The following is a 27,977-nucleotide window of genomic DNA, read 5'->3' as shown; positions in this document are numbered from 1 at the left end:
TATGCATTTGTTGCCTCAATTTTCCTCTAGTTTGCATATCCACATTCTCTGTTCTTCAACATTTTAATAATATTTTGTAATTGAAGATGTTATTTTATGCATGGAATAACATTCATTTCTTTTAGTTTTTCTATGTCTTTACATTGCTTCTGAAATAAGGTAAATTGTTTCATTCATTTTGATATTATGATACTCGTACAGTCTAAAACTAACACAAGTATCACTAGCTTTTCTGAGAAAAATTACCATATGCCTGAATATTCACAGTTCATACTCAGAAGCACACAATATTTCTGGTGGAAACTGTGTGTTAAACTCCCAAGTGTTTCTGCTCTCTTCCTGTTCCCTCCTGTGGATATGTTGACCTTAGGTGCAATAAGTGTAATCTTTAATAAAATAATTAATATGGTATTATTCTAATTAATTTAGTATTGTAATTTTATTGACTTTTATTTTATTTTGTTTCTGGATTCATGGTCTTATTACCTGGATGGAAAACACCCAGAGGTTTTTCTCTAGCATCCTTATATTTAGGCACATATACCCCAAACCGTGAGGAAATTATCTCAGACTGAGCCTCCTCCAGATAGAAGCTCATAACCTGTTCTTCATTTTCTGTTACTTTTGACATTCTTTTTTTTAAGTGGATTTTTATTTTTGTTAATTTTCAGAAAAATTTAGATTTATAATAAAATTGAAAGGAAGTAGCAGAAATGATCTTCATATACTCCCTTTCTTCACCAATACATACCCTCCCCTATTATCGGTGTCAGTCACCAAAATTTTAACATCTTTTTTAAAAAGGATGAATATATTTTGATAGATCATAATCACTTAAACTCCATATTTAAGGCCTCATCTTGGTGCCATACATTTTATAGGTTTGAAAAAAGTATAATGGCATATAGCCATATTATAATATCATAACAAGTATGTTCACTTCCCCAAATTTATTTTTTGTTTTACCCTTTCGATTGTCCCCAGGCAACTATTGATCTTTTTATGGTCTTCATAATTTTGCCTTTTCCAGAATGTCATATAATTGAAATGATATAGTGTGCAACTATTTCAGATTATCCTGTTTCATTTAGTAATATGCAGTGAAAGTGCCTCCGTGTCTTTTCATGGTTTGATAGCTCATTTCCTTTTAGCACTAAATATAGTCTAAATGTATCACAGTTTATTTTTCCATTCATCTGCTGAAGGCCATCTTTGTTGCTTCTGAGTCTTTGCAATTAAAAATAAAGCTTCTATAAATATCCGTGTGCATGTTTTTGTGTATATATACGTTTTAAACACCTTTGGGTAGATACAAAGGATCATGATTGCTGGGTTATCTGGTAGAAGTATGTTTAGTCCCATAAAAAACCTCCAAACTCTTCCAAAATGTCTGTACCATTTTCATTCCTACCAGCAATGAATGAACTAATAGATTATTAGTTCCTGGAGGGTTTTTTTTTTTAATCAGTTATTTCAAATTTTTAAAATAGATAATCATGGTATTTGTGAACAAAACAGTTTTGTGTTTTCTTTCCCGATTTGTGTATGTTTTATTTCCTTTTCTTGTCTTATCACATTAGCAGAGACTTCCAGTGTAGTGTTGATAAGGAACGGTGAGAGGGGACATCCTTGCTTTCTTTTTGATCTTAGTGGGAAAATTGAATTTTTCATCATTAAATATGACATTACCTGTAGGTTTTTTATAGTCTTTATCAAGTTGAGAAAGTTTCCCTTTATTCCTAGTTCCCTGAGAGTTTTTATCATGAATGGCTGTTCGATTGGGTCCAGTGCTTTTCCTACATCTATAGATATGAACTTGAGAATTTTTTGTAGCATATTGCTGTATGGGTAATTGTTGTTGGTGTCGTTTAGTCGCTAAGTCGTGTCTGACTCTTGTGACCCTGTGGACTGTAGCACACCAGGCTCCTCTGTCATGGGATTTCCCTTACAAAGATACTGGAGTGAGTTGCCATTTTCTTCTCCAGAGGATCTTCCCAACCCAGGTATCGAACTTGAGTTTCCTGTGTTGGCAGGCATGTTCTTTACCACTGAGCCACCAGGGACGCTTTGTAATGGGTGTTGGATGACATAAAATGATTTTTGAATCTTGAGCCAGTCTTGCATACTTTGAGTAAATCTCATTTGGTTATGGTGTATGATTCTTTTATCTTGTTTAAATTCAATTTGGTCAGGTTTTGTTGAGAATTTTCACCTATTTGTTCATGGGAGATATTGGTCTAGAATGTACTTATTATGACTGTCTAGTTTTGATTTGAGTGATAGTTTTTCCTAACTCATTGTAGTTTTTCACATAATGAGTTAGGAAAATAGTTCCTCTGCTTCCATGCTCTGAAAAATCTGTAGAGAACTAACTGGTATAATTTCTTCCTTAAATGTTAGGTAGAATTCACCAATGAACCCATCTGGGATTGGTGATTTCTGCTTATTAATTGTTGATTCAGTTTTTTTAATAGATGTAGATATGTTCAAAATGTTTGTTTATTCTTGTGTGACTTTTGGCAGAATGGTTCTGAATTTCATTTAGGTTTTCAAGTCTGTCAGCATAGAATTGCTCACACTTTTTTTTCATGAGATGTGTGGCTATGTTTCTTCTTTTATTTCTAATACTAGTATTCCTGTCTTGTTCTTTTTTTATTCCTGTTAGTTTGACCAGAAGCTTATCAATTTTATTGATCTTTTTAAAGAATCAGCTTTTGCTTTAATTGATTTCCTATTTTCAATTTCTTTGATTTATACTCTGATTCTTATTATTTATTTTTACTTCTTACTTTGGATTGAATTTACTCTCTTTCTTTGTAGCTTATTAAGTTAGAAATTTATATTATTGATTTTAGGTCTTTTTTTTTAAATATATTTTTAAAAATTACCTCATTACAGAGGTATGAACACCCCTGTTTCAACATGCAAAAGTGTGGTTTTCCTTCCATTCCACCAAGAAATTCTCTATGACACCAGCTGAGTATTGTATAATGTAACTCAGTTCTGACACTCAAACCTGGCATAGCATCAGATCCCACAGGTTGAGGGCTCAGTCTCACAGGACTTGCTTTCTTCACTTTAGTTGCTGGTTGCAAGTCCAGATTATCACCTGTGCTTCTCACCAACTGACTATAGATTGTAGGTTCTGATAGCCTCCTCCTTGGACTTTAGATGCTAATTGCAAGTCCAAATCCTTACTAGTACTTCTGATTGACTGGCTATAAACTGGAAGTTCAACCTCCCATCCTTGGATTCTGTTACTTTGCTAGAGTGGTTCACAGAGCTTAGGGAAACATTTTATTTACTGGACTTTATAAAGTCCTTTATAAAAGGATGATAAAGGATACAGATGGACATCCAAATGGAAGAGATGCACAGGGCAAGCTATGCGAAAAGGACACAGAGCATTCATTCCCTCTCCAGACGTGCCAGACCTTTTAGCATCTTCTTTTATTCACATACCTGGAATCTCTCCCAATCTCTTGTTCTTTTTTTTTTTTTTTAATGGTATCTTCATTATATAGGCATCACTGATTAAATCATTGACTGTTGATGATTGAACTCACTCTCCAGCTCTTCTCTCCTCCCTGGAGGTAAATAGGTGGGAGGAGGGAGGGACTGGACTGAAAGTTCCAAACCTCTGATTATATGGTTGGCTATGTTGGCAACTCAGAGAAGGCAATGGCACCCCACTCCAGTACTCTTGCCTGGAAAATCCAATGGATGGAGAAGCCTAGTAGGCTGCAGTCCATGAGGTCGCTAAGAGTCGGACACGACTGAGCGACTTCACTTTCACTTTTCACTTTCATGCATTGGAGAAGGAAATGGCAACCCACTCCAGTGTTCTTGCCTGGAGAATCCCAGGGATGGGGGAGCCTGGTGGGAGGCCGACTGTGGGGTCTCACAGAGTCGGACATGACTGAAGCAACTTAGCAGCAGCAGCAGCAGCAGCATCGGCACATTGGCAACTAGCTTTCATCCTTAAGTAAATTCTAAAGGTCACTTCACTAACATGACAAAAGACACCTTTATTGCTCCCCTCCCTAAAGAAATTTAAAGGGAGCTTTGTGTCAAAGCTCTGTGCCAGAAATGGGGCCAAGAACAAATAGATGTTTTTTATTAAAATCACAGTATCACAGCATTCAATGTTATAAATTTCCCAGGAATCATTGCTTTCATTTTATTCCACAAATTTGGTAAGTCATATTTTCATTTTCATTTCTTCATTTAAAATATTTTTAATATCTCTCAAGGTTTCTTCTTTGACTCATGTTTTATTTAGAAGTGTATTGTTTAATGTTCACATTATGGGATTTTCCATTTGTCTTTCTGTTTAAAGTCTTTCTGGTTTCTAGTTAATTTCATTGTAATCTGAGAGTAAATTGTGTAATATCCATTATTTTTAACTTATTAGATGTGTTTTGTTTCCCAGAATGCAGTCTATCTTAGTGAATGTTCTATGTGAGCTTGAGAGAAATGTTTATTCTGCTGTGGTTGAATGAAGTAGTATATAGTTGTCAGTTATCTCCAGCTGTTTGTTTATTGTTGTGTTCAACTAAGTCATAACCGGTTTTCTAACCACTAGTTGTCCATTTCTGAGATAGGGATGTTGAAATCTCCAACTATGATAATGATTTCATCTGTTTCTCCTTATTATATCAGTTTTTGTTTTACATAATTTTAAACTCTGTTGTTAGGTATATACACTTTAGATGTTGTCTTAGAAAATTGACTCCATTAACGTTGGGTAATGCTGTTCGTAATCTCTGATATTTTCCTTCCCCTGAAGTCTTTTCTGTTTAAAACTAAAATAGGTACTCTTACTTTTATTTGTTTGGTTTTTATCAAAGGTGCGAAATCTACCGTATAGGAGGAAAGATAGTTGTATGCTAAAAATGAATCTTGACTACAACCTCACACCTTAATAAAATCTAACTCAAATATCGACCGTAAATGTAAAATATAAAACTGTAGGACTTTTTGAGAAAACATAGGAGAAAATCTTTGTGATCTAGGCTAGGCAAAGTCATTTTAGACATGACCCAAAAGTGCGATATATACAAGAAAAAGACTGGCAAATTTGACACTGGCTTCATCAAAGTTAAAGTATTCTACTCTACAAAAGAAACAATGAGAAGACCTTTTACAGATTGGAGGAAGATGATAGAAAATCACTTATTTGACAAAGGATGTATATCAAGACTACTAACTCTTGAACCCTATTAATAAGAAAGCATAAAATCCAGTTTTAAAAAATGGACAAAAGATTTGAGCAGATACTTCACCAAAGAAGATATAAGGATGTCAAAATAGCACATGAAAAAATGTTTAACATTCTTATCAGATATATTTAAAATGCTCTGAGATGTAGCTGAACATTTTTAGAAGGGCTAAAAAAATGAAATATGCATGATGCCAGGTGCTAGCAAGGATGAAGAGCAACTGGAACGTATTACTGGTGGGATTGGCAAATGGTACAGCCATTCTGACAATTGGCAGTTTGTTATTAAGTTAAACATGTACTTATATAACAACTTTCAACTCCTGGATTTGTATTTGTGAGAAAATAAGTGAAAAGTGTTCACACAATAACCTTTATGTGAATGTTTATAGTAGTCCAACTGTTCATAATTGCCATAATCTTGGTACAATTCGGGCTTCCCAGGTGGCACTAGTGGTAAAGAACCCGCCTGCAAATTCAGGGGACATAAAAGACACGGGTTTGATCCCTGGGTTGTGTCAGGAAGTTCCCCTGGAGGAGTGCCCGGCAACCCACTCTATTATTCTTGCCTGGAGAATCTCATGGACAGAAGCCTGCCAGGGTATGGTCCATATGATCGGCAAGAGTCAGACACAACTTAAGCGACTTAGCATGCACAGGTACAGTTCAGATGTGCCCTTTAGATAGTCTGTTCATTCAAGGGAATACTCTTCATCAATTAAAAGTTAAGAAAAAAAAAAAAGAGAGACTTCTGATACATGTAACTATTTGGATGATTCTCAGACAATATATTTTGGTAAAGAAGTACATATTAAGATTACATACAGTATGATTCTATATATATATAACATATCTTGAAAAGTCAAAAGTATATCACTATCAGAGACAAGTAGCTATCCAAGGTTGTTTTGGCTGTTGGGAGAATGTGACTGTAAAGGTCTAAGGATAAATGAGTTTTTTGTGTGTGATCGAACTTGTTTTTATCTTGATTGTGATGGAGTTACAGTAACATGTTATATACACACACAAACACACAGAAAAGAAGTAAAGGAGTTGATTTAACTAAGATCATTTAAAAATGAAATAAATTATGAAAAGGATAGAAAATTCTTGAACGTTTGTGAAGCTTAACTATCAAATAATTATTTCACCTTTCTGTGTAGCTAGCTGTTTTAATATTTATTTTATTTTATGGCGGTTTCAGCACTTACAAGGTATGTTTTTAATCCTACCTCTGTAAAATAGGCTGGGGCTTGGCTGAAAGTAGAGCCAGCATCAGGAGAAGAACCTGGCTATTTGGCCTCCCTGCTTTGCATGTTTTACTCTTGAAAGGCATAGCATATGAATATATAGTTAAGATCACTTATTCATCCTTATAATTTATCTCTATTTTTCCTTTGAAGCTTTGAAGTTCTTAGGTATTAGGGAGTTTCATCATTAAATTTCTAAATTTCGCATGTATTCATGGATTACATATACAGTGGTGGTCCCACTTGTAACATGCCCAGAAAGCTTTTGTAAAAGTCTAGGACATTTACAGCATTGTGAACATCCTTTGGTTGAAATTAAATTACACATAGGCTTTAAGCATTATCTTTTTTTACATTGGAACCTTTTAATAAATACCTACTGGTTGTTTATAGAGAACTGTGAACAGAGATGATCAAAAGGCTATCTGGTTGTCATACAATGTAAATTCTGGTAAATGCTATAAACTTACACATAATGATGCCATAAGAGGTTTGGAATTTATTCCTTTACATGTACAAATTTTAAAATTTCATTTTCTTCATAAGACAGACTTTGAAAGATTTCAGTTGCAATTTTACAAATGTCTATTTTTTTGCTGTAATATATCTTGTCAGAAACAAAATAGGCTGATGAAACATGAAATTAAAATCTGTTACCAGAGCAAGAAAGGTAAAAACGTGTAATAGCCTGACTAATATTTAGTAGGGCCTTTAAATAATGTTCCCTGACAACCAAGACAGTGATAGCAATTCAGTCCTGAAACTGAAAGAAAAGGTAGAAATTACTGAGGAGAGATTCCATGGCTTAGGGTCTAAGGATTTCATGTGTTCCCCAGTGTATTTCATCTGTCCTCACATTTTGCTGTCCCACATTTGACTGTTTTCCTTATTTGACTTTGAAGATAAATGTATTTTACTTATTTCAGCATGTATCTCCATTTGATGTCTGAATTGATGAATGACAATTTGTGTATCAGGGTTTATTGCCTAAGTAGCCAGTTAGGTAGCAGTCTTTTGAGATAGCATCTTCAGGAACATTTGGTCCAAAAGTGACTGCTAAAAGTACCTGGAGTTAGAAACTTTTGGTTTAGACCTTTCTAATTTTGAACTGTGAATGGATTTAACTCCTCTAACTTGTGGGATGTTTTTTGTATGTATCACTGGAAATTAATTATGTTGAGTGTGAAATTATTTTGGGTATGGACTTGAGTTGATTTCTTTTACGGTTTTATTCCTACTAGGATCGCTTTCATCTTGGAAGAGTTTTGTAGTGAAAGAAGTAGCATAGAAACTATGTTTTAGATATTTTATATATGTATTCATCTTTTGCAAGATTTCAGTGTTTCTCAGTAGTAGATTGGGCTACCCAAAAGATGAAAGCATATGAAAAAGTCAAAAGATTTTCCTCTGTTACAGGTACCTTAAATCTTGTTAGAACATAATCTATTTCTGAATTTATTCTGACAGTTATTTTGCCTGTTAGGTTTCTTAAGAGATTAAAAACACCCTTATGTAAGTGGAGAGGGTGTTGAATTTCAGGGGGAACCTTCAAATTTTTACATTATTAATTCCATTCTTCTTAATGCATTTAAAAAGCCTATCTGGCTGAGGTAATTTGATTGTTTCAGTACAGTGTAAATTGAGAAGCCAGTTTCCTGTACCCAAAGAACTGTCTTTGAATTGAACTTAGGTTATATATTCAGTCTTACTCATTTCAGATATTTTAGGTCTATCTTTATGATATATTGTATATTTAAATAGTAAAATTCCTTCAAGATAATAAGAATTGAAATCACATTACATGGATTATCTACATTAGTTATTTTTTAAAAAATAATGAAGAAATTGAAATGGATTGTTAGATTAAAATAAAGTCAAGATCTATATTGACATAAATTTTAATGACTCCTAAAGGTAGTACATATTTTTTCATTAGTAACAAAAATGAGTCATGTTTATACATAGTTATTTATTATGATCAGTTATTTATGGGGCAAGACTATTGTGGTTATTCTTAATAATGTGGACCAGTAAAGAGATTATTAATATGCTAAGTCATAGAGGTATTATCATATTATTTCCTTCATTTTTGCTTAAGGTCTAGCCCTTTATTAGTATATTTGAAATAAATATTTCTTAATTAAAATTCATTAAGGATCCAAAGATGGTAATTATTTTGAAGAAATAACCCTGTAGGTTATTAGTGTCATTTTCCTTAAAAGAAGACAGTATTAAAAACCCTTAACCATTCCTGAAGTAGAATCACTACTTACAGAACATGTTATAGTACTATCTGTTGAAAAGTTTAGCAATTTGACTTTCTGAGGTAAAAATCAGTTTACTTTTTCTCTATCAAATAAAATATTCCTGTGAAAATCTGTTTCTGGGTATTGCTATACTTTTCAAAAGAATGTTCTGTCTTGTGTATACTAGTTTTGGCTGATACAAATACTTGCTTTTTGGTTTATCCTAAATATTTAGATCCTCTACAGATGAACTGATGTGTCTAGACAGGAAGTGGTATGTAGGAGATATAGGAATGGGCTGAAGTATCCTTTATATTTGCCTTTGTATCTAGGGGAGTTGGAAATAGGCAAGAATGGAGAGAAATTTTGTATGGCAGTACACAGAATTTTGCAAGTTTATTGTGAGCCCTGAAGCAATCCGATGCATTTTAGTTACTGGTAAGTTTGTTAAATTATGTTTGAAAATGTACCTCTTCGAAGATGGCCATCTATTTACTAATAAGTCCACCATGTCAAATATACCTATTTTAAAGATATTTTTGAAAAGATGTAGTATTGCTATTGCATTGGGTTTTAGGTATAAATTAAAAATACTTTTGTTAGTGAATGCGTTTTACTTTTCAGTTGTTGTCATAGTTAAAATTGAAGTAAAATTAACATTATATGGCTTGTCTTTGTTAATATTTTGGAATAATAAAATTAATATTTCTCATTTTGTAAGGGAACTCCACCATGTTTAGAAGTCTTAATTAATTCATTAGTTGTTTGAGAAAGAGTGTTCCTTTTGACATCAAAGAATAAGAACGTCTAGGGCATCTTTGTCATTTTGTATAGTTCCGTATAGGAGCGTGATTTATTGTAAGAAATACTTACTTTGTATTTTATTTCATGGACCATAGGAACCATGGTGAGGCATTTCTAGTCTTTCTTTTTGGCAGTGCTGATGTTTAGGAATTTTAGTTGTTCTTTCCCACTAAATCACTAACTCATGTGTAGGTAAGAATTCCATGAACAGGTCAGGAAATTGTATAATTTCTATGCAATAGTTTTCTTTATTTTTTTTCAGACACTTAGGCAGACCTATTATGTGTGCTAGTGCTTAAGCAATTATTTGTGAAGTGGCTTTGACTATTGATAAAATTCATGTAAAATGGACTAGATTGCTTATAGGTGTTCTTTACAGAAACATTAAAAAAATAAATAAATAAAATCCCAGGGGATTCCTTGCTATTTGTGTTCTTCTTACAAATATCTATCTTTGACTTTAGGACAAAGTACAAGAATATCAGTGATTTGCAATACTAGTTTACTATTTTCTTTTATGTGGTTTAAAGACAGAAGACCAGTTAATACAATTGAATTTAATTTCTTGAAACAAAGTATTTTATTTAAAATATTTAATATATACTATCTAGCTTATATCAGGCTTTCCATTAAACTATCAATTTTTATAGTGATAATAATGATGCTAATTTTCTATTGACTCTTTTTATGAGAATATTTCTGATTTGAACAAAAATAGCCCCATTATCAGAGAAATGTGGTGTTAATCCTATAGAAACCTGAAGAACTAGAGTAACTTCAGAAAATAGAATAACTTTAGTTCCTTTTGAGTCTTCAAATTTTCCTCGTTACCAAATTTTCTTAATTTCATGTAGAAATGAGTAATTGTGAATCTAAAATATATTTAGAAATTTATATAAATCTAAATATACAATTTGGGGTATACTATAAACCAGTGTAAGTGGATATTAAGTACTGATAAAGTTTGGCTTGGAGTTATTTATTATTATAAACTACAACAAAGATATATTATGAAGAGTATATATTTTCTTGATTAGGAATGCTGCCATGTATCAATGCTGCTGATTTGAAAATTGTGTAATTTTGTGAAGTAATACATTAACAAAGCTTAACGTAATGCAATCATTTATTTTTCTTTTGTTTCTTCCTTCATTCCACAGACATACCAAGTACATTATCTTTGTCTGGCACACATCTTTTTGTGCTTTTATGTATTTGTGTATACATTGTGTCATCAGTTGTCACTTTTTATTTCAGTATGACATAAATCATCTTATTTTCTTTGCTCTCATGAATTTTCCTGAGGGCATATATGGGACATAAGTAATATGTTGCATATTTCTCTAGATATTTTAATATATGTATGTGTGTGTATATATATATATAAGTTGTTTTTGAAAAATAGGTCTAAATGAAAAGTTTATTTAAAAAAAAAAGGTGACCAAAATAATATTGTTTAAATATTTTAAATTTTCTAAGAGAGCATGGGCTTCAAAAGAATATCATGGTAGTTTTTATTATGGAAAAGTATGTTTCTTATGTAAGATTTACTTCAGGGAATATATATGTATAAAGATAAACTTAGATATTTTACCTTGGAATGTAAAATAACTCCATAGTTATGTTTCTATATAATGTTTAATTTTAAAGATATAAAACCTTATTTTTTTCATGCTTATGAGAAATATTCTTACCTAAGATAACAGCAAAATAGATTAAAATTGAATATGATTGTTACCTTTTAGATTAATAAAATTGTGTTTATGATCAATATTTGATGGTGACATAATGGAATTATCTGTACTTTACATGCAGTGCTACTCTTTTGGCATTCCTGGTTGAACTACTTAAAAGTTCAGTAGCCATGCAAGAACAGATGCTGGGTGGAAAAGGCTTTTTAGTCATTGGCTACTTACTTGAAAAGGTAAGTGAAATGTATTGATGGCTTTACACAGATGGACCACTGACAGTCACTCATTATACTTTTTTTCTGTAGTCTCCCCTTTACATTGACTGCAGAGGTCATATATTTGGTTAATTCACAAATATTTTTAAGTTATGTACTTGAATATATGTATAGACACTAAATTGGGTGTTAGAAATCTACATAATAAAGAAATTTTGAATAAAAATAGAAACTAAAGAAAAATTATTTCATCTACTTGTCTTCAAATTTAGAAATGTTTCTCTTAATTATTTTTCTAATTGATTCTTTGCTGTCTTTTGCATTCAAACCAAGTTTCTTACACATTTTATCAATTTTAGTTTTAAGTGGATTTACTTTTTTTCTTTTTGCTTTCTTTCTCAGTTTTAAGGTAGTAAACAAAAACCTATATTTGGTAGCAACAGAAACATTAGTTTTTGCTTTGTCCCTGATTTTAATATATTTGAATGTTTAAAGTAGCATTTTTTTCTAATCAATACATAGTGTAAACAGTGCAAACTAGATCACTTTAATTCTTCCTATGTGTGTCATTTATGCCCTGCTTTTTTAATGACCTTTGCTTTAGTTACAACTGTACTATAATGGCAATGAGTGCTGAGTTTCTGATAATGGTCTCACAGGAGTTTGATTGTACCACGTGATTTCCTTCAAACAGTAAAGTGATATTTCATAAATAAGTTTTTTTCTTTCCTTAAGAAATATCTATCATCATCATTAGTGCTCCCAAACCTCTTCTTAAGAGTTAATCATTAACATTCATATGACATTCAGATGCTTTGTAAATGGAACTATCCAAGAAAATAATAGAGGTGAGACCTGAACTAAGAGAAATAAACTTATTTTTCTCTTGAGAAATAAAATTTAGAGGTCTTTTGGAAATATTTTTTTAACCTCAGATTGATCTACATTTAAAATTCTTCTGTGTTTTCTTTGAAACAAGTACTTTTGTTTCTTGAAGGCTAGAGGAGTAATAAATTATAAAATATCATAGGCAGCATTTTTTAGTCAGATAATTTTTTCAGTAAATTTATTAATGTTTTCATTAAGTCTATTTAGTTATTTTTAATAATAGAATACTCTTTTCCTATGTCTGAAGTATTAAGAGCTGTTTTCAAGACTTGTGTTAAATTACATTTGACAGGAGTTAGATATTATGAAATACCTTTGTGACACTGCTGTTCCTGATCACTATCAGGAACTACCTCTTAAATATACTTAATCGATTTACTGAGGGCTTATTAGCATAATTTTAAAGTGAGCATTCACTTGTACACTTAAAACTTAGCTTAAAATTAGAAATATTGTAAAAAGTCTTCAAATCAAATAAAAAGAACATTAGACTAATAATAATAGCTCCATCATTTTACAGTCCTTCAGCAGTGTATGAGGTTTCTCGTCTTTTCACAGCTTTGGAAGCCTTTGTTATTATCTGACTTTTTTTAGTATTCTAGCCATCATAGTGGATGTGAAATGTTTTATCACTTTTGTATTTGCATTTCTGTGATGTCTAAATGATGTTGAGCATTTGTGTATTTTTTAAGAAATATTTATTACAAAGACCATTTTTAAAAACTGTGGTATTCCTTTTTATTACTGAATTGTAGGAAATTTTTATTCTATATCCCAATCCTTTATTAGATATATGATTTGCAAAGATAGTCTTCTATTCTGTGGATCACTTTATGTCTTAATATGCATTTTTTTGATTACAAATTAAGTTGAGCATTTTCACATGTTTGTTGTCCTTTAAGTTGTGCTCTTTTGCTAAATACCTATTCAGAGTATTTCCACTTTGTCATTTGAATTGTTGGTCATTTTCTTATTGGTTCATGGGAATTCTGTATATATCTTGGATATGAGTCCTTATTGGATATGCATCAATAATATCTCTTCCTCTGTGACTTGCCTTTTCACACTCTTAATCATCAAATGCTTTGTCTGCATTCAGTTCAGTCGCTCAGTTGTGTCCGACTCTTTGCGACCCCATGAACCGCATCACGCCAGGCCTCCCTGTCCATCACCAACTCGCGGAGTTCACTCAAACTCATGTCCATCAAGTCAGTGATGCCATCCAGCCATCTCATCCTCTGTCGTCCCCTTCTCCTGCCCTCAATCTTTCCCAGCATCAGGGTCTTTTCAAATGAGTCAGCTCTTTGCATCAGGTGGCCAAAGTATTGGAGTTTCAGCTTTAGCATCACTCCTTCTCTACATTATTTGAGATAATTATGATTTTTCTACATTTTTTTCTTAGTTTACTGAGTTACATTAGTTGATTTTCAAAATTAAATATTTTTATATTCCTGGAATCCTATGTAGTCATAGATCCATTCCCATTCTAATCCTTATGCTTCTCTTAAAATGACATATCAATGTTAAGTCTTATTTGACTTATTGATATTTTAGTTTAACATTATTTCCTTCTTGAACTGCTTTGTTCAGTTGCATTTTGTAACAACATTATTTCTTTGCTTTCTTCTTATCTCCTTGGCCTCCTTTAATTCTCTCCTAGTCCTTCTTCCTAAACTTTAAAGCCTGTGGTATCCTTGTGCTTAATCCTAGAAATCTTGTCACTTTTCTGTTTACACTGTACTCTGATTGAGCTCAGGGTTCCCTTAGCTTTCCTTATACTGCAGATGCTTATACTCAAATGTGTATCCCCAACTACCAGCCTCTCCCTTGAATCTGATTCCACTTAGATGTTTAATAAGCTTCACAGATTTAAATTATCCAAACTGTTACCTTTGATTTTCCTTTCAAATCTTTTGTCCTTTACTCTTCTCTGTCTCAGCAGTATTGCCCTTCAACAAGTAGTTCAGATAAAAAATGTTAATTCTTTTTGACTCTTTTTCACACACAGAATTCCTTCTGGCAGCATACTGTGTTGTTTTAGTATCAAAACATATCCAGAATCAGTGACTGCTGCTGCTGCTAAGTCACTTCAGTTGTGTCTTGACTCTGTGAGACCCCATAGACGGCCTACTAGGCTCCCCTGTGCCTGGGATTCTCCAGGCAAGAACACTGGAGTGGGTTGCCATTTCCTTCTCCAGTGCATGAAAGTGAAAAGTGAAAGTGAAGTTGCTCAGTCATGTCTGACTCATAGCGACCCCATGGACTGCAGCCCACCAGGCTCCTCCATCCATGGGATTTTCCCAGGCAAGAGTACTGGAGCTACTTATTAATACTCCTCTACTTGTTTCTATGCCCATTTTTATTCACACTGTCATCATCGTTCACCACTAGTTACCCACAGTCCATTTTTTGCTTGCAATCAGATTAGTCTTGAAATGTGCCAGGTCCTTCTAGTCCATCCTTCTCAAAGTAAATTCGTAAGTCTCTTACCTCTGACATATCCCTTACCACTCTCATTCTTTCTTTCTCTGTTGCAGCCACACTGACCGTACAAAGGCCTCTTTGAAGAGCTTTCTCTTAAAAACTAAAATAGTAAGCATGAGCTCTTCATAGGACTTTTGCATTTTCTTTTCACATTGCTTTGGTAATTCTGTAGATATCCACATGGCTTGATTCTACACGTCATTTAGGATTTTGCTTATGACACTTTATCAGAGAAGTCTTCTCTGATAACTCAATAGAATAGTACTCCTTTGCTAACCATCAATGATTATTTCCCTGCTTAATTTTTATAGCACCAATCTGGCTTTTTTTTTTTTACTTTTTGTTTTCTGCTTCCTTCTGCTATAGTGTATGCCTTGGCTTCATGAAAACAGGGACAACATTTTTTGCATATTATTGCTGTATCTTCTACCTAAAAGTATGTCTTCTTTTATACGTATTTGTTGAATTGAATTAAATAAATGTAAAGGGCTTATGTATTTATCTGATTACATAAAATAATTGTTGTCATTGTTCAGTCACTAAGTTGCGTCCAACTCTTTGTGACCCCATAGACTGCAGCACTCTAGGCTTCCCTGTCCTTTACTATCTCCCAGAGTTTGCTCAAATTCGTGTTCATTGAGTCAGTGACTCTATCTAACCATCTCATCCTCTGCCACCCTTTTCTTCTTTTGTGTTGTCTTTCCCAGCATCAGGGTAAAAGAATAACTTTTTATTTTTTCTTATATTAATGTTCACCTGTTTTATTTTCAAATAATCATCTGTTAGGTGAGTAGTGTAGATAATAAAGTTCCATTTTATTTATCAACTAATAACAAGTTAATGGTTAACTGTCACTTAGCTTTATCTCCTTGTTTTAGAAGATACAAGTTAATTATTAAAGAAAATAGTCTAGTGAGAGGCCATCTTATTCATTATGTTTAGACTATTTCATGAAAAACTTTTAAGGTATTTTTGTTTTGTTTTATTTGCCAAAATATGAATTTGAAAAAAAACTTGGAGGCAGTTTGATGTATTCAGTATTTTTATTGTGGTTAATAAGAATTTGATTAATTATCTTAAACATTAAGGGAATATGCTTGCTAGTGTAACTGGAAGTCTAGTGATAGGTGGCTTATCAGTTGTCTTGTTAGGAAACAGATGCTGTGCTCAAACTTGATTATTGAAAGCATTTAATACAAGGCTCTTTAAATGATTTCTGAGCATTGTTAAAGGAAATATCAACATTTGAAGAGATGAGAGGAATGTATGTTTAAAACACAATTCAAATAGAAAGATATTTTAAGTATAGGAGAAGTATACCTGACTAGAGTGTGGCCTTTAATAAAGGAATATAATGTATTGACCTCAAGGGGGGAAGCCAGGGAGATGAATGTCCCAGACTTCATTTTCTTCCTATCCTTTAATTTCCTGCTGGAGTCTTCAACTAGCCAAACCCACTGGAAGCACAGAAATAGGATGGGGAAGGTTGGAAAATAATTCATTACAGCCAGAAAAACATATCCAGTAAGTTGGACTTCAGGGTTAGCTTAAGTCTCAATTATGTATGTCATCAGAAACCAGGTTTTTCTCTATCTCTCTACTGCTACCTACAGTTATGCTTTTGTGCTGTAGCTATTATTCTTTGTGGTCATAGAGTTGCTGGGCCGACTTGGTGCTATAAGCCTTCACATCCAAGTGGAGAGAGCTCTTTTCTCCCAATTACTGAAGAAGATCCTTCCCTCCAGTTTGACTGATCAGCTTAGGTCTTGGTCTCTTTTGAACTTAATGTTGTGAAAATTTTGATGCTCTCTCTCTGACAACAATAATAATACACATAAATGATAGATCTTGGTGTCCATAAGGAGCTAAATGGGTAATGAAGATCGACTATGTTATGATACACCTCTAGTAATTAAAATAATTTCCCACAATGTATAGTTTGCTTGATATATGATGCATGTTTTATATATATATATATATATATATAGAGAGAGAGAGAGAGAGAGAGGAGATAGAAGAGGTTCTTTAAAAACATTTCTAGCAATCCATTTCATTGTGGGCTGCTTTAAGTGTGGGGAAGACCTCTTTTTACTGCATAGCAATTTCTCTCTCTAACATTCATCACTCTTATTTGGCTTAATAACTTTTTGGAGTAGATATTACAATAAAATAGTTTTTTCTAGCTTCCCAGATTATACTTCCAAATGTGTTTATTCACCCCTTATATAGCACTTCTTGCAAACTATGTATTCAGTTACCACACAAAAGTAACATCATATAGTTTAAATTTCAGAGCTTGCACTTTACAGATTAATAACTATAAATTGTCTTGGAGTAGGAAATGGCAACCCACTTCGTATTCTTGACTTGAAAATTCCATGGGCAGAGGATCCTGGTGGGATATAGTCCATGGGGTCGCAAAGCGTTGGACACAACTGAGTGACTAAGGAACTAACTATAAATTATCCAAGAATAAGTCTCTTTTTAAAATAGCTTTCCTTGACAAAATGAAAACAAATATCATAGTTTAAAAATATTTTCAATCTATCTTAGTTAAAACATTAAAACAAAATTGGATATCCTTCTATCCTCTTCTGATCAGTGTTTTGTCTTATCTGTTTTATTCTTACTCTGTTCTTGAATTTGACATGAATTCAGTTAAACATTTAGTGAAGAATTATGGCAGGTTCCAGACAGTTAAAAGATGAATAAGATAGTATCCTTTTTTAATATCAGGAAAGAAAGATATGTAAATAACAGTTATCCAAGGTAGACAGAATAAGTACTGCATACTTATAGGTAAAGGTCACATGCTTTTGAAGAACTTTCATTTTATGCCTGGTAGGATTTTGTGTGGCCAATAAAAAAGCACAATTGTAGAAACATGTGTCCTAAAGATAAATTTTCGAATTTAAAAAGCTACCCAACAGTATAAATTGCTATGAAGAACAAAATAACTTTTTTTTAATGATGTTAAAGGACCCACCTGATGCTTCTAAGCATATCTTTTAATTAGGTGGAGAAGTTAAAAGCTTATTTCCAGATTATGAATTAGTTCCTCAAATGAATATGTTCCTAATGGTCAATCTGATTTTATATCACTTAAGTGTTTTTATAGACACATGACAATTTTTATAGGCTAAAATCTGATCTATAAGATAGGTTCTAACTATTGCTCTGTTATTTTTTTTTTTAACTTTACAATATTGTATTGGTTTTGCCATACATCAACATGCATCTGCCACAGGTGTACACGTGCTCCGCATCCTGAACCCTCCTCCCTCCTCCCTCCCCATACCATCTCTCTGGTTCATCCCAGTGCACCAGCCCCAAGCTTCCTGTATCCTGCATTGAACCTGGACTGGCGATTCATTTCTTATATGATATTATACATGTTTTAATGCCATTCTTCCAAATCATACCCCCTTCCTCTCCCACAGAGCCCAAAAGACTTCTATACATCTGTGTCTCTTTTGCTGTCTCGCATACAGGGTTGTCTGTTATTTTAATTTTATTCCCCTCAGTTCAGTTTAGTTAGTTCAGTCGCTCAGTTGTGTCCAACTCTTTGTGACCCCATGAATTGCAGCACGCCAGGCCTCCCTGTCCATCACCATCTCCCGGAGTTCACTCAAACTCACATCCATCGAGTCGGTTATGCCATCCAGCCATCTCATCCTCTGTCGTCCCCTTCTCCTCCTGCCTCCAATCCCTCCCAGCATCATAGTCTTTTCCAATGAGTCAACTCTTCACATGAGGTAGCCAAAGTGTTGGAGTTTCAGCTTTAGCATCAGTCCTTCCAGTGAACACCCAGGACTGATCTCCTTTAGGATAGACTGGTTGGATATCCTTGCAGTCCAAGGGACTTTCAAGAGTCTTCTCCAACACCACAGTTCAAAAGCATCAATTCTCCGGTGCTCAGCTTTCTTTACAGTCCAACTTTCACCTCCAGACATGACCACTGGAAAAACCATAGCCTTATTCCCCTATCCATGGTTAAAATAGTTTAGAATTTTAAAGTAGTATTACTTTTTGTATTAAAGTTCCTTTAAAATGAGTGACCAATCTGCTTTTTTGTAACTCAAATATTTATTTATCTTTGTCTACCTCCCCCTTGCAATAAGTTATTTTTTTAGGATTATTTCTTCCATCTTACGAAGTTTTCATCTAAAGTTATGTTCTAAGGCTTGGTTTGAATTTTGTCAGACTGTTGCTGATCTCACTGTCTGTGTTTTGTCACATAGCCTACTAATACAAAATCATTGCTAGCCTGCTAGCCTTATACTTCAAATTAGTTAAATGTTACCTTCTCAGTAAAATCTCTTTAAACCACCCTTCCACACATTTTCCATTCACTTCATGTTCTTTTTTCACACTTTTCATACACTTGTTATATTTATCATGTTACATGTTTTACCTTTTTAAGTTTATTGGATGTCCTTGTCTTCTCTTTTATTAGAATGTAAGTTTTTTATTTTTATTTTTTCCAGTTTTGTGTTTTGTTAACTAGTCTTTCCTCAGTACCAAGAAGCATACCTGTCAAACATACATATTTCCTGAGTACTAAATGAAAAGCATGAGCTTGAATTTCCACTTTCTTTCTTTAGTCATCAAGAGTTCATATAACTAGAGCTGTCCTGGAGCAGTTTTTATCGTTTGCAAAATACCTTGATGGTTTATCTCACGGAGCACCTTTGCTGAAGCAGCTTTGTGATCACATTTTATTCAACCCAGCCATCTGGATACATACACCTGCAAAGGTATACTGTTTAACTTCAGTTATTTTATTTTAATATTATAAATTATAAATATATAGTTATTGGATCTAAACTGTTGAGTAGAAAATGTTGAAATTTTTCAATTTATGTTATAGTCAGTCTGAAGCAGTCATATTAGGCAGTATTAAAATCAAAAAGGTAAATACTCAAATATTAAAATAAGTGGAACTATAGTTAAAAATTATATTTTTTTAATGGGGTGATGAGAAAGTTCTGGAACTAGATAGTGGTGATGGTTGCTAAAAAAATATCAAACCTGTATTTCTTAACCTATTAAAGGTGAAACCCACTTAGACTTAAGACCAAAATTTGAGAGGTAAAACTATAAAGCTTATAGGAGAAATTGTTGAAAGATACCTTTACAGTTTGATGATAGCCAAAAGGTTCTTAATTAAGACCTTCCAAACCTCTCTTTTTAGGGGGTTAAGTAATGCATTTGATAATATCAAAATTAAGGATTTTGTTAAATGATCTCCATAGATGATGTTAATAAATAAATGATAGATTGCTGCTAAGTCACTTCAGTCGTGTTCAACTCTGTGCGACCCCATAGACGGCAGCCCTCCAGGCTCCGCCATCCCTGGGATTCTCCAGGCAAGAACTCTGGAGTGGGTTGCCATTTCCTTCTCCAATGCATGAAAGTGAAAAGTGAAAGTGAAGTCGCTCAGTCATGTCCAACTCTTCGCGACCCCATGGACTGCAGCCTACCAGGCTCCTCCGTCCATGGGATTTGCCAGGCAAGAGTACTGGAGTGGGGTGCCATTGCCTTTCCAAAATGATAGATTAGGAGGTATTTTACAATGTTAAACTATTGGGATAAGAGGGAAATATTGAATATTAGCCTTGATTCAGATATTAGTATTGCATAAGTGTTAAATTTACTGAGTAGAGGAATTATATTATGTTCTATGTAGGAGAATGGCCTTATTCTTAGGAGATTCACATTGAAATATTTGGTGGTGAAGTGTCTGAATGCTAACAACCTCCTTTCAAACATTTCATCAAAAAAACAGTTTTATCAAAATATATTTATACATCTATATGTATAATATAATAGGAATAAAGGAAGCAGATGTGGGATAATATTAACAGTTGGTAAATCTTTTATGATAGTTACATAACCGGAGAAAATAGTGATTAAAAACATTCAGAATGTAAAAGGAACTCTTGAAAAATCAATGCTAAAAATATTAAAATATTAGGCTTGATTTAATAAATGCATTCTGAAGTCATTAGATAGTGACTTACAACCTTTTGAAGAAAGAAAATCTGGTACAATGATTGTTAAGATTAGGAAAAGAAAAAAGTACCAGATAACTAATTATATCACAATAATTGTCATCATTGTGGCTGGAAAATTCATTCTATTTGAGCATAGATTTTTTTTCATGATATCATGATATGTAAAAATATTTGTTTTAAAAGAAATTTATTCATAATTTTTTAGATATCAGCATAACATTTTTATTATTTTGCATACCTGAATTTAGCTCTCTTTTATTCTAGTAGAAATCAAGGGACATTTTGAGCTGCCTTTTGTAATTTTCAAGTCTCCCACATAACTTCAAAATTCTATTTTTTTATGGTTTGTCATTTTAATTATTGTGGTAAAAGTCAAACCTGGTGTTTGTTCATTCTTTAAATAGGGTGGTTAAACTTGTTGTCTTTATACTTACATGCTAGATTCTGATACTGTGACAATAGGTTAAGAAAATTTGAAATTACATGAACTTTTAGGGTCTATGACAACAATGTATAATTTTTCTAAATATGATATAGCTGACTGATATTATGTTCCTTTCAACTGCTACATTGTACTTTGATTAAGGGCTTTAGTCTAGCTGGCTTTTTAAATAATTTTATTAGAATATGTTGATTGCAGATTATCTTTATAATATAAATAACACTTAGTAAATAATTATTTTTAACCTCATAATAGATGATTCTTTCTCAGCCTTTATATAGATTTACATTTAAATTAGAATAGAATGTATATTTTTAATGTAAGCACTTGAGGCATTTTAAATTTATTTTAATGCTTTGTTAATATTCTGTACTAGGTTCAGCTTTCTCTATACACCTATTTGTCTGCTGAATTTATTGGAACTGCTACCATTTACACCACCATACGCAGAGTAGGAACAGTATTACAGCTTATGCATACACTAAAATATTACTACTGGGTCATTAATCCTGCTGATAGTAGTGGCATTACACCCAAAGGTTTAGGTAAGTACAGTATTACCTATGTAAGTTGTGCCATGGTGATGAAATTGGGAAAGAAATTAGATGAAGAAATATTGGGAAAACTTTGATTTGAGGGGGAAAAGGGAATTTATTAAGTTAATAAAAGTAGGGAACTGTATCCATGTAAGACAGATGTTATAATTTATCAGTGAATAGTAATATATTATAATTTAAAAAAAATAATTTTTTCCCAAATCTGACATTAGTAAGCAATTTGAAATTGCCACAATCTGAAATTTTATATTCTCTATTGTTGAAACTGTACAGAATTACTACTAATTTATATTATAATTGCAATGTATATAATTTAAATTTTCCATAATATCACAATATAATTTCATTTAGCTTATTATTTAATAATAACAATGATGGAGGTTTTTGGTTTATTTTTTTGATTTCTGTTTTATTCTAGATGGTCCCCGGCCATCACAAAAAGAAATTATATCACTGCGGGCATTTATGTTACTTTTCTTGAAACAGCTTATACTAAAGGTAAACAGTTTTACATAATGCATAATTGCAGTATATTAAGTGAAAAGAATTTTTGCCAGAGTTTAAATCAATATTGTAAAATCAGTAATAACTACCTTCAATTCATGAATTACTTTCAATATTCTATAAATCTTAGTATTAACTCTTGTTGAACTTCACTTTGCATTAAACTTTGTGTTAAATATTCTCTGAAAGTCTCCATACTGAGGGATGTAACAAAAACAGACAAGGAATATGTGCGTGAAAATTGAGCATGAAGATTTTATTCTAGAAAATCATCTGTGTTTCTGTTTGAGAAGTCATATGTTACATATTTTATCATAGTAGGATTTTTAAAAGATTAAGATATATAGAAAATAATGGCAAAATACACAGTAATTGATATTGTAAAGTCTTATTATAATTTGCATCATTTTAAGAAAAGAATATGGGATTAGAAAATAGTGATTGAATATACTTAGATGAAGAAAATATAATATTTTTGATAGTGAATTCAATCAAATATTAGCAATTTTAGACGAATATACTTTTCTAAGTATTTATTTATTTAACTTGATTTGATATAGCCTATGGGTTATGAAGTATCTGAGTATTATAATTAAAGCATCATTACTTTTAAGTAGTTTATATTTTATTTTAAAATGATTAATTTGATGTATGTCTTTAATTAAAGTTTTAATTTTAAATTTAAATTAAATATATATATATTTTAAATTAGGATCGAGGGGTCAAGGAAGATGAACTTCAGAGTATATTAAATTACCTGCTTACAATGCATGAGGTAGGATATGGTTTGGGTCTTCCATTTTAACAATTTTATTCAATGCATTAAAAAACATTTATTATTGAATAAATATTGATGATCCTTATTATGCAGGATGAAAATATTCATGATGTGTTACAGTTACTAGTGGCTTTAATGTCAGAACACCCAGCATCAATGATACCAGCCTTTGATCAAAGAAATGGAATAAGGTATGAATATAATATAAGTATCATTAGTAGAGTTTAATTTAGTACACGTATGCTTCCCAGAATAATCCTATTCAGTTAACTTTTGGGTATATATAGAAAAATCTTACACATAAGAAGGGAATAGATGGAGAAAGCTGTTATTAATCCTCCTAATACTCAGGAAACTGATGAAATGTATAGAAAATGGGTCTCAAGTCTCAAAAAAGAGTAATTATATTGTTACTGTAGTAAAGGCATTTCAAGAAGTTGAAAGAGCAAATTTTTTGACAAAAAGATGAGAGCACATGGTATATTTCAGCTAAAGAAAGCTCTAGAAAATTCTAAGTTTGGGCTCAAGAGGTAGAGAGTGGCCAGGTTGAAAGATCCATTAAATGGTAAGAACTTTAAATTTTTTCTGTTGGTGATGAAAACTAAAGAATTTTGAATATAGAAATGATTTGCAGATTTCTATTTTTCCAAGGAGCAATGTGGAGAATGAGTTGGAAAGGGATAAAACTAATGTAGCAAGACCAGTAGAGAAATTATTTTATTCGTAAGTATTAGGGATAATGAGCCAGGACAATGGCAGTGTGATGGGAAGATGGGGATGAAATGTTTTTGAATTAGAATCCAAAACCGAAGAATTTGAAAACTTTAGTTATGTTGATTGTAAAGTAATTGTGTAGATATGAATAAAACAGTTTCTTGGTTAGTATTCTTAAGTACGTTAAACCTATAACCTAGCCTCTTAGGGATTCTCTCATTTTTTCTGGAATCTGAGTTATTTGTATAAATAAGAAATCTAGGTAATGCCACATGTAACTCAGTGAGCTTTCACAGGTTTTAAAAAGAGTTTGGAAAGAATATATTAATAACTGTCAAAAGACTATATTATTAGTGCTTCTTTTACTTGGTCATTTATATCAGCAAATAACAACTTTATAATCTTGAAGGATTTGCTTTTCAAGTTAGAGAAGCCATCACTTTATTTCTATGTGGATATCCATCTTGTGACATCACTCTTCCCATTGAGTTTACAACCCATGGGGTTGCTAATCTATTTGAATAATAAAATTATACATTTCATTAGTAACAACTACAAGTATATTTTACTGTGAGATTGAACTCTATGAAATTGCTGAAACTTAGTGATTTTACTGAATAGTAGCAATTTCATATGGTACAATCATGTTTCTCATAGTTGATACCAGCTGGACATGTCACATTGTTTGTTACCAGTATGTTAAAAACAATCACAAAGATGAAAAATTTGCTACTTTAGTTTTTCATTTTAAAAAGAATGTGGAGAATGTAGGTTCTTGTTTAAAATATTGAAAAAATAGATATATTAGGTATAAAATTTTAAAATCTATACCCTAGAAAATAGGAACTAAAGGGTAACAGTTATGTCTGGGGAAATTTTTGATTAATTATAATTCATACATACTAAGAAGTGAACACAAAGATTGCACTTAATTTAATACTGTTAATATTAAACTGGGCTTAAAGAAAACCTTGTGGTAATACAACATTGAACTGAGCATCAAAAAATGTAATATTTTTGTATCTCAAAACCTTTAAAGAAAAGTATGCTAATGCTAAGTCACTTCAGTCGTGTCCGACTCTGTGCGACCCCATACACGGCAGCCCACCAGGCTCCCCCATCCCTGGGATTCTCCAGGCAAGAACACTAGAGTGGGTTGCCATTTCCTTCTCCAATGCATGAAAGTGAAAAGTGAAAGTGAAGTCGCTCAGTCGTGTCCGACTCCTAGCGACCCCATGGATTGCAGCCTAACAGGCTCCTCCGTCCATGGGATTTTCCAAGCAAGAGTACTGGAGTGGGGTGCCATTGTAGACAGTTTCTTTTTTACATCATTTTCTGGCTGAATATAGTAGGCTAAAGCAAATTAACTAGAATTCACCTATCAGATTATATTGTAAGTAAACGGTCATTAACTGAATCGTTGGTAAATTTCCTATTCATTCTTCATATTATTTTTTAAATAAGTACTTGGTTGTAAAAAAAATCCTATGTAGCATAGATGTCTGATGGCCTTAGATCTTTCATGTTTCAAATGTTAAATCATAATTTCTGTTGATCTCAGATGTATTTATACCTTTTTATCCCTTAAACTCAAAGTTATTCCTAGAGAATAGGAATTCTGTGGAGTTTCTGATAACATGTTTGAGTAGAGTCACATTTTTATGCTGTGAGGTTTTACTTTTGTTTTCAAGATTATTTTTGCTATTGAATGTTCTTTTTATGATTCCCTGAATATTTCTCTTTTTTTGAAATGTATAACTTTTCTATGGGCTTTCCAGTTGACTCAGTGGTAAAGAATCCACCTGCCAGTGCATCTGAGGCAGGTTCGATCCCTGAGTCAGAAAGATCCCTGAAGTAGGAAGTGCCAACTCACTCCCGTGTTCTTTTCTGTGAAATCTTATGGCAGGCTGCATATAGTCCATGGGGTCACAAAAGAATTCGACACGACTTAGTGACTAAAACATCAATGACAAAATAATAACTTTTCGGTTCTCATACTTGTCTTTTTTTTTTTTTTTCATTACTGATATTGGTCCTTAATAATTCTGAAAGTATATTTCAGTGTAAATTTACATTCATTTAAGAACTTGAATGGCAAGAACTGGAGTGGCAACCCACTCCAGTATTATTGCCTGGAGAATCCTATGGACAGAGGAACCTGGCAGGCAGTCCATGGGGTCACAAAGAGTCGGACACAACTGAGTGACTAATGCTAATAACTTGAGGCTTTTCTAAAAAACTATCTTCTGAAGGAAGTAATCACTCTTCTCATCATCTATTCTTCAGTAGAGTAATAAGATAGTATTATCAACAATATATTATTTTGTTTTTAATAGTATAAGCTACTGTTAAACAATTTAAAATAGATGTTATTAACTTTCAATTATTTGTTTTTCTCTGTTACTGTCCCTGAAATGATAGGAAAATTATACTTTGCAAACAGATCGGAGAGAACTGAGCAACTAAGTATCCACACACCTTACAGGAAAAAAAAATTATTTTTTGGAAAAAAATGAGATAAAATTTCTGAAGTACATATAAATATTATTTGAAGGGATTGTAAGTTAGGTCATATGTTAGTTTGTTGTACAACACATTTGCGTAGGAACCAAGAATTGAAACTCTTTGAGGAAACAAGTTTGCTTTTTCTGCTACTTCCTATATAGCTGCTTTATTCTTCTGTATATAGACTCACCTTTGTGAACAGAGCAAGGCTGTCCTACCGTTTCTGTTCTAAATCATTTCCTAATTCAAGAGCCCAACAAAGATTAGCTATTGTTTCTCAGAACTTATTCCAAATTTTCAGAAAAGAAAAATTGAGCAGGTATGTACTCCCGTGGTCCAATTAGCCATAACCAGGAAAAAAGGTCATTAAGTACAAATGTTAGGGGAAATTCTAATAGAAGAAGAAATGTGGCTTAACTGAGCATGAGTCTTAATATTGAAAATTATATTCTATGTGCTGGGAGGCATTACTTATGAACAACCAATTGCTTTGTCCTTTTGAGTATGTATTTGAAGTTCAAATATAAAGAAAACTAATATGCTAGTTTTCAAATTTTTTCAAAGAATTTAAAATTCTGAGATATTTTATGTTTTATACATTTATAATTTCCTTGTAAAGTATACAGTGCTTATATTTTTAATATTCAAATGTGCTCAAAAGATCATTTATTTCTATATATTTTAGGGTAATCTACAAATTATTGGCCTCTAAAAGTGAAAGTATTTGGGTTCAAGCTCTGAAGGTTCTGGGATATTTTCTGAAGCATTTAGGTCACAAGTAAGTTGATGTTTTTCATAATGAATTATAGAAGTATCTACTGAAATTGTGTTTTTACTGGTTTAGTAGCACGTAAATTTGATTGGAATGATGTTACAATGAAAATAACTTCTTACGGTAAAAAGAAAAACATTTTATAAAAGAATTTTTTTTAACAGTTTCTCACTGTTAAGTAATTTAAGTAATTTACTTTATTCCTGTTGCATGCTTTTAAAGATAATGTAACATATTTCATCAAATAAAATAAAGGACATGGGGATATGCTTTCAATGAAAGCTTTCTTGACACAGGCAAATATGTATATTGAGGTTTTGCTGACAGCTAAGTCAATATTTAATATCTGTTTGTATTATTTTCTAATTTTGAGGCTTATTGTGATCTGAAGATCCTACAATATTCCTTTTTTCCCCAAAGTCCAGAGTTTAGACACTTTTAAAAATCATTTGCTGAGAAAAAAATAAACAAAAATCACTTGCTGATAATAATGAATGTTTTTCATACTATGTTGTCCTGTGCATGAATAGTCTTGTATAAGTCCATTTTATATACAAATGAGCCCAAATACTGCCATTTAGCAACGATGGATAGGATTCCTCTCAGAATTTTTGAATTGCTAATTTTTTTTTTTGGTATTTTGAACTGTGGAGAGTGATCAATAATACTAATGAAAATTTCACACCATTCAGATAAAACATGTCTAACATGCTAAATAATCTAGAAAAGTAAATATTATTTTCATTTTGGTACCAAATCAATAGTTAAGAGAGAATGGTGATATTATAGATCTAGAGAATAGTTCAACAAAGCCAGGATTGTAGAAAAGAGTAATGTGTTCTTGAGGAACTGTAAGTTTACTAGGTGATAGAATACCAGGAGTGAGAGC

The 27,977-nt window shown here is 32.4% G+C and overlaps 1 protein-coding gene across 8 annotated transcripts in view; it reads left to right on the top strand.

The window, feature by feature from the left end:
• NBEA (neurobeachin) overlaps positions 1–27,977 on the top strand; it is a 672,061-nt gene that overhangs the window by 159,019 nt on the left and 485,065 nt on the right. For 7 of the 8 annotated variants that reach the window (XR_015138069.1, XM_086329378.1, XM_086329374.1 and 4 more), the window contains exons 11-17: positions 11,337–11,445; positions 19,404–19,556; positions 21,635–21,803; positions 22,234–22,313; positions 23,032–23,094; positions 23,191–23,288; positions 27,002–27,094. Coding sequence is in view for 7 of the 8 variants with exons in the window: in XM_086329378.1 (XP_086185504.1) it covers positions 11,337–11,445; positions 19,404–19,556; positions 21,635–21,803; positions 22,234–22,313; positions 23,032–23,094; positions 23,191–23,288; positions 27,002–27,094 (765 nt within the window). In the remaining variant the exon portion in view is untranslated. Of the gene's footprint in view, positions 1–9,049; positions 9,156–11,336; positions 11,446–19,403; positions 19,557–21,634; positions 21,804–22,233; positions 22,314–23,031; positions 23,095–23,190; positions 23,289–27,001; positions 27,095–27,977 lie in introns of all 8 variants that reach the window. The other variant, XM_086329379.1, reaches the window with a different exon arrangement.

Source organism: Bos grunniens, chromosome 12 (genome assembly GCF_055505025.1).
Source record: "Bos grunniens cultivar Pamir isolate PY7600 chromosome 12, Bosgru_T2T1.0, whole genome shotgun sequence".
NCBI lineage: Eukaryota > Metazoa > Chordata > Mammalia > Artiodactyla > Bovidae > Bos > Bos grunniens.
Note: the sequence above shows the minus strand (reverse complement) of the source record. Positions and strands in the feature narration are given on the sequence as shown.